General features: G+C 54.1%; 1 gene segment (V, D, J or C); it reads left to right on the top strand.

Moving 5' to 3' along the window:
* The first annotated feature begins 1,206 nt into the window (after nt 1–1,206).
* Nucleotides 1,207–3,548, top strand: LOC113984427. The segment is given in 2 exon segments: nt 1,207–1,258; nt 1,691–3,548. Coding segments are annotated over 2 exon segments (450 nt in total).
* The last annotated feature ends 4,394 nt before the right edge of the window (nt 3,549–7,942 follow it).

The raw sequence follows: 7,942 nt of genomic DNA, 5'->3' as shown, positions 1-7,942 counted from the left end.
CTGTGTGTTTCTTTTCTCAGCGGACATGCACGGAGGGACAAAACCCCCGGCATTTCCCCGGCCGTAATAAAAGAAGAGTGCTTTATATATATATTGTTTAAGGATTTCTTTAAGTCGAAACTACATCTAGACAAAACAAAAGTGTTACCTGAAGAGAATAAAAGAAAGCCTTGTACCAACTCCCAAGTAATTTAATGTATTTGCATAAAAACCGATGTGTAATTTTAAGTCCAATTTCAAGACACATCGGCCCCTCTAACAGACACATTATTACGGAATCCCTCACACCTACTACTCGCGGGGTGGAGGCAGTAGCTAAGGAAAATTAGATTTGTGTCTGGATTAAATCCTGATGTCTGTAACCTTGTTAATGTTAGGAAATTTGTAGCTATTAAGATCCTGTTATATCCCATATTCTTACTATTTTACTGTAAGGTGTTTTCTTTTGGGGGGGAATTGCATTGCCTTGGGAAAAGGTTTGTGCTATCTCTTCCTTTTCTTTACTCTTCTCTCTTTCTGTCCACTGTACGAAAGGCACCTCCCACAAAGAAGATTCAGAGTGAATGACAAAAGAAGAGAAATTATTGAATGCATAAATCACGGGGTAGTGTCAGGTTGATGATTTATGCATTCTAGGGTTGCCAGGAGATTTTGCAGGCTTTTGCAAGACTTTTGCACTATACCTCTGATGGGCAGCTGGGCCAATCGCTCCCTCCAGTGCTGCTGAAGATGTCAAGCCCTGAAAAGGCGAGAAGAGCTGAGTTTACCATGCCCTCCTCATGAACTCTGCCCTGGGCTGTCTGAGACGCTGGGGGTTTGTGGCATGCCCATCCCCCACTCCGCCAATCTTGAAAGGCTGGAAAACCCCTTTTACCGTGCCCCTCACAGGAACTCTGCGCAGGCCCAGGAGATGCTGGGGGTTCGTGGCATGCCCGGCTCCAGGGCTGGGGGTTCGTGTCAATGTTGAGCTCCCCGATACCAACCCGCTCCCCTGCCACCCAGCTTGGCCTTGCCGCCTCCGCGGTGCGGAGCAACTCTCACCTCCCCTTCGCATCCAGCCCGCACCCGGCGACAGCCCGAGCGGGGCCGGCTCAGGGCTCAGCCCCGGGGCGGATTTGGCGGAGGAGGGAGGGGAGGGAGAAGAAGGTAGAGGAGGCGGAGCCGGGGCTGGTGGCGGCAGAGACACGTGGCCGTCGGAGCGGCGGGATGCGGCGCTGGCGGGAGGCGGCGCTGGCGGCGCTGACGGCAGTGCAGCTCGGTGCGCGGGACCATGGGGGCCAGGGGCTTTGTGGGACGGGGGCTGGGCACAGGACTGGTCTCTGACACTCCCGCACTTCCTCGGTTCTAATTTACCCTATGTCCCCTCCTTTGCCATTGTACTTTTTTCCCTCCATGAAGCCATTCCCTCCCAGCTCTCCCATCTTTTTTACTCTATTTCTTAATCCATCCATTCATCCTTCCCTCCCTCCATTCCTACAAACCAAGCTCTTTTCCTCCTTCCCTTCTCGTCTTATTAACTCAGACTTTCCTTCAAAGCATACCTCATATTCTTGTCAACAACCAACCACTCTTTGTGAGATAGTCTGGCCAAACTTTATTCTCAGCACATATCCCCATCAGCACTGTCATCCTCTACCCCTGCACAGCACTTTCCACTGCAAAAAAGTAATTCTTCTGTTCTCCCCGGCAGTGGCTGCAGGCAGAGCCTGGGTGCAGCAGGAACCGTTGGTCGAGACCACCGAGGGCACCGAAATAAACAGCAACTGCTCACACCCCGACATCCAGTCAAAAGAATTGATCTACTGGTACGGTCAGCTGCCGGGCCGAGGCCCCGAACTCCTCGTGAGCATTCACAAAGGCTCCAAAGATCCGCCGGACAAGGCGGGACGGGTGTCAGTGTCACCAGACCGTCACCGGAACTCCCTGTGCCTCTCCCGGTCTCATGTTGGGGATGCGGTTATGTATTCCTGCGCCCTGGCAGACATGGCCAGAGGAGCCGGGGCTGTGGCCGGGGACACAGCGTCAGCCGGGGCCAACAGGGGCCACTCCTGCACCTCCAAGATTTCTTCCATGCCCGTGCCCCAGTGAAGTAGTCTTCTGTTTTTGGGATGAAATATTCCAGGATTTCCAGGGCAAGGACTCAGTGATGTCAGGAGTAGACTCAGCTCCAGGGCTGGATGCATCCAGAGCAGGCAAATGATGCATCAGTCTGGATCACTCTGGTGGGCTCATTTGAAGTGCTGTTCTCAGGAAGAAGCTGCAGCAATCATCTGTGGCTACCCAAGGACTCCTGGGCATGAGGATGGGCCATGTCATTCTCTTTCCCCCCCTCCTCAGCTCACCCCAATGGTCAGCGGTTGTTGCCTCTCTACATGTGTGCTTTGGGCAGCTGCTTTGACCCTGTCCTGCCCTCAGGAAAGTATTCGGGCCTCTTCTGACTTCTCCCACACTGGTCAGTCTCTGAGCACACAAACAGTGTCACGGGCTTGCCTAGAGCCTTGTCCTTCCCAGCCCTGCGGTCTTGTCCCCAGGTGTCCTCAGCAGAGTCCATGGTTGGTTGTTTTCCTACATGGCTTCCTGGTTTGTGTGCACTTGTGTGCAGCTGGGTTCCACATGAAACGCTGTGGGAGCACAGATTTGTGCATGAGTCACATCAACGTGCCTGAGCCTCTCCCTGTGTGTGTCCTTGTGTGTTACTCACCAAGTGAAATGTGCTGGGGACACTCCACTGCTCTGTCTGTGAGCAACACAGAGCAGCATTTTCCCAGATTCAGGAGGAGCCTGAGTGCATGTTGCTGGTTTTGGCCTGGGTAGAGTGAACTTTCTTCACAGTGGTTGCTATGGGGCTGGTTTTATGGATTCGTGCTGAACCCAGGGTTGATAATACAGAGGCATCTTTAATATTGCTGAGCTTACACAGAGCAAAAGCTTTTTCTGCTTTTTCTGCTGCCACGCTGGCAAGGAAATTGGTGGTGAATTGGATGTTAGGAGGACACACAGCCAGGACAGGTGACTCACACTGAGCAAAGGGATATGCCAGACCTTATGACATCACGCTCAGTATTTAAACCTTGGGGGGAAGAAGGAGGAAGGAGGGGAGGCTTGTTATGATGGTGTTTGTTTTCCAAAGTTCCCATCATGCGTGATGGGGACTTGCTCTGCTGGAGGCAGCTGAACACCTGCCTGCCCATGGGAAGCAGGGAATAAATTTTTTGTATTGTTTTGCTTCTGTGCATGCCTTCTATTTTCCCAATTAAGCTGTCTTTTTCTGACCCTGTGAGTTTCCTTGCTTTTACCCATCTGGTTGTCTCCTGGATGCTGCTGAGGGGGGAGTGAGTGAGCAGCTGTGTGGGCCTTGGTTGCTGGCCAGGGTTGAAAGCAGGACGGTGCAGTTGAACAGTTATGTACCAGCCTGCAACAGACCTGCTCAAGAAAGAAGCATCGACCTGCCCCCTGTGCCGTCCTTTCCTGCTGCTCTACAGATCAAACTCTCGCTCTGCTGCTGCCAATTCCAGGGCCCAACAAGGACGGAATCACCAAAATTTGCATCTTCAGTTCAATTCTAATGCTGGCAGTGCCTCAGCATGGCTGGCAGCCCCTCCACCCTCACCACACCCACACACTGCTCCACGCCAGCACACACCTGCTCTTCCCAGTGCTGGAGACTTCAAAAGGATGACGTTGGTTTCATGGACAGGCAGAAAGACTGAGTGTTCTTGTCCCCCTCATGTGTCCACCTGCATGGATCAGCTTCCAGTGCAGTGCTGGGGGTGCCAGGAGGGACACAGCTCCCTCTCTTGTCCAAGCCCCTGCCAAATGTACCTGTGCAGTCCATTGACCAGGTGCCGATTGAGAGCCGTAGAGACATTGTCCCAAAGGGGGACTGAAGGAAAGGGACACGGCCCTGAGGTTGATGCACTGTGAGAGGAAGAACAGCCCCTGTGGCTTGCAGAGGGAAAGCCAGAGTTCTGGCAACAGTTTTGGACTTCAGCCCACAAGGACCTTTATCCCCCACACTGGAATCACAGTCTGAGAGCCTAGGAACTGTCACTGGGACTGAAGGGTCAAGTGCATTCCAGACCACATGCTTCTCTCCCACAGGGATGAAGAAAAAAAACCCTATTTCGAACAGAGACTGTGCAGAGTGGGCAAGGCTCACGAGCCCAACTCCCTACCTGGATGCCTGACAGACTGGCCATGTCCAGATTGGAGACAGAGAAGCTGAGGGCTTCCTCTCTTCCCTCTAGTGAGTTCCATGTGATCATCTCCAGGGAGTTCTGCTGGGAGAGCTCAGCCAGGCCAAACTCCCCCTCCGTAGAGATACTCTTGGGCTGAGGTACTAGTAGAAGAGAGAACAAAGCTCAATGATTTCTCCCCATGTTAAACCTCTGCGGAGATGGGAGGGTAGCACAGGTGTATACCTAGAGGTTCACCAAACCCTTGACGCCCCCTACCCATACAGACTTTGCAGGCTAGGAGCCTTCTGTCTAGGAAGCAGGTCCATGGAACTGATGCGATATTTTCAGAGACACGGGACAGAACAGCAATGTTCATTTTCCGGGGCCTTTACCCTCTCCCGGGGGGCACGGTTGCTCCAAGAATGCAGACTGCATCTCCATGACGCCAAAGCAGGTGCGAGATGCCATGCCACCTCCGAGTTTTCCCTGGGGAAGGTGCTTCTCCCATACAATGCCTCACCGTAGCACTGGTGCTACAGCCCTACGAAAACCCCAAAAGGAACGTGTCACCCAGAAGAAGTGCTCCTGCTGCAGGCGGTGATGTTCCCTGTGGATGAGTTGGGCTGCTGCCCAGTAAGGCTCATCTCCCGTTCCTGGGCAGCTGGGAGAGAGGCATTTGTCCCAGGCGGATGAAGAAGGACAGGGATGAAGCTCCAGAGGCGGAGGAGACACGTCTTCCCCGAGGAAGCTGCAACCAGCCCAGAGAGCTGAGGACAGCACGGGAAGATGTGAAACCCGAGCGGGCAAGAAGCCTCGGCGTTCCCACAGGCCCGACAGTGGCTGCGCCGCAGAGCAGGCGGAGGGGAGGACTGCAGTGCGAGCTGACCGGGAAGAGCCCCTGCCCGTGAGTGAGGCCCCAGAGCGATGCAATGCTCAGAAAGCCGTCGGCTGAGGGAGCCACAGGGGCTGCTGCTGGGGGAGGGAGAAACCCAAAGAATGCATTTCAGGCACTGAAAGAACAGTTCGTTTCGCTGCCCTCCTTCTACCTTTGCTCCTCCAAGAGAGTCGTTTGTGGCAACTCTGTTATCTCGGGACTCGGAGGTGGTTTCTGACTCTCTCAGCAAACAGGCAGGTTGGTGGGAGCATAAACCTCGGCTCTCTCGTCCTCGCTCTCTGCCTGCGCCACCTGGTGACTAAGTTCTGGCTTTTCATCAACGCCCCCTTCTTCCTCCCAGGAAATATTCAACAGCCTTTTCAGACTCGTGTGTGGAAATACCATCGAAGAAAGAAAAATCCTTGCAAAGTATCTTCTCGTCTTTGCTGTCTTGCGTGTGTTCACTCCAGACGATCTTACTTGGCTAAGGAAATGAGGAGAGAAAGAAGAGACACCTCAGACCCCTTCTCTGTCTCTGCTCTTCCCTTCAGCCTCTTCTCCTTTTCTCTCTGGGCTGGTTGCAGCTTCCTCGGGGAAGACGTGTCTCCTCCGCCTCTGGAGCTTCATCCCTGTCCTTCTTCGTCCGCCTGGGACAAACGCCTCTCTCCCAGCTGCCCAGGAACGGGAGATGAGCCTTGCTGGGCAGGAGCCCAGGGTCTCTGGCTGTGCCTTGCTTTGCTGGGAAAATGCACAGTGTGAGAGAGGAACAAGGCTCCAGCAGGACTGCTGGATGTCCGAGTCTACGACGGCTTAGTGGGACGGGGGAGACCTCCAGCCATTAGGGTGCTAGCCCCATTACCTGCGAGGTGAATGCCCTTCCCCCCGCCCCCGCACGTGGCCGGCGACCCCGCAAGGAACCCACAAAAACCACCAGGGAGGGACGGACGAAAGAGGAACTTTATTGTGGGGTAGGGGTTTATAAGGCTTTTAGGAGGGTCAAAGGGGAAACAATTACAAGTTCAGGGGCACAGAAAAAACCAATCAGGTAAAAGGTTAACAGCCAATAGGAAGGGGTTAACAACGACCAATGAGAAACACCTCAGGACATCTTCTCAGGATACTCCTGTATGGGAGACAATAGTCCTTCACAGCGGGTGTCGGGAAGAAGGGGCAATGACTTGCAGAAAAAGCAAAAACCATTTTAAAACCTGTTAAAACCACATTAAAAACTTCTGTTTCTATAACATTTGAACTGTTTTCTTCTTTTTCTTCACTAGTCCATCTCTGACAGGACGTCTTCCATCCCACATATGGCAAATCCATTGCCATAGGAGTCCCAGCGGTGGCAAGGACTGCATATTGCCGAGGGAAAAGGCTGAGGGATGAGCAGGGAACAGGATGAGGACTAAGTAGGTGACACCCACGCACAAGCAGGGAGCACACGGGGCACCCGCCAGAGCGCTGCCTGCGATGGCTGGGGCTGAGACAGCTGTGTACCACTCATCTGAAAGGGCAGGTGGAGGGCTTGGGGGCTTTGAACATGGAGACCCTTACTCCCAGTCCCTTCTCTAGACCAACTCCAGAGCGACCCCTGGCACATGTCACTCTGCAGAAAACATACTGTTCTCTTAGGTTACCCCTAAAATGGCGTTTGCTTTATTTATTATCGGGTGAAAAATGATAGAAGGATGATAAGGGTAAGTAAGAGCATTCCAGTGGAAGTGCTGCACCTTCTCAAGGTGCAGCAGGGGATTTCTAGGGACGCGGAGGGTCCTGAGATTTTCACAGTCTTCCCCAGGGGGAAGAGCAGCATCAAGCTCCCTCTCCTATGCCTATGGCCTCCAGATATGGTTCTGCCCTCTTAGGCATCAGAGCAGAGATAACACATTTGCGGGAAGGTGAGAAGTTTGCATTTGTCCTGAGAGCATAATGAAGGATGGTCCTGCAACCCTCCTTCCTGAGCCCGAGGCCACATGGCTGGAAGTCTCGCCTTTCCTACCTCTTTTGTCTCTCCTCTCTCACCACCTCTAACACTTGGCCTGGCTTGCCTGCACCTCGCTCCGTCGCAGGGTCGGCCTTCTCAACTTCTTCAGCGCGCCTCTGAGATGTAGTGCTCAGGCCGTTGATGGGTGACACTCAAAGCCCTGCAGAGCCTTACTGTGTCTTTTCCACCCTCAAGGCAAGGTCGGAATCCTCCTCTTATCCGCAGAGAAAGATCATCATCAACCAGAGAATCTCGGTGCCTGCCTGCAGTGGATCAGAGTATCCGGGTGACGATGGCTCAGGAGAACTTAGGGACACGCATTGCAGCTGACTGGCGTATGCCCAGGCTTGCGCTGCGCTCTGTTGTGTATGTCACTTGGCAGCCAGAGGTTCTGTCACAAGCCCCTGCTTTGCGTAGGAGTGAAACGCCGTGTTTTCATAGGGGCGCTGTAGAAACAATTACCCGAGTTTTGTATGTCTAAGAAAATCCCCGAGAGCTCCAAAGACGACGGTGTCAGTGACTCTGAGCTCAGGTGGGATTGGCAGCAGGTGACAAAGCCCTGCTGCCCACGGCCGGCGCTGTGCCCCCGGTCCCGCCCGCGGCGGTTTGTGTCCGGCCGCAGCCGGGCTCCTCTGGCCATGTGTGCCAGGGCGTAAGGTATGCAACGCCGCTTCCGCCACACGGGACCCGGAGAGCCAGAGGACGCTGCAGCGACCGTCTCCCGACACCGACAGCCGCCCCGCTGGCGCCCGCAGCTCTCTGGGCCGAGCCTTTAGCGGGGTGTGCGAGGAGTTCAGGGTTGTGGCCCGGGAGCTGCCGGTAGAAATGGATAAAATCGCCGACACGTAAGTTGGGCTGTGAGCACTTGATGGGGATTTCGCTGCCCTCGGTGGTGCTGCTGCACCT

Source organism: Pipra filicauda, unplaced genomic scaffold (assembly GCF_003945595.2).
Source record: "Pipra filicauda isolate LSUMZ 115617 unplaced genomic scaffold, ASM394559v2 scaffold398_size834171_pilon, whole genome shotgun sequence".
Lineage (NCBI taxonomy): Eukaryota > Metazoa > Chordata > Aves > Passeriformes > Pipridae > Pipra > Pipra filicauda.
Note: the sequence above shows the minus strand (reverse complement) of the source record. Positions and strands in the feature narration are given on the sequence as shown.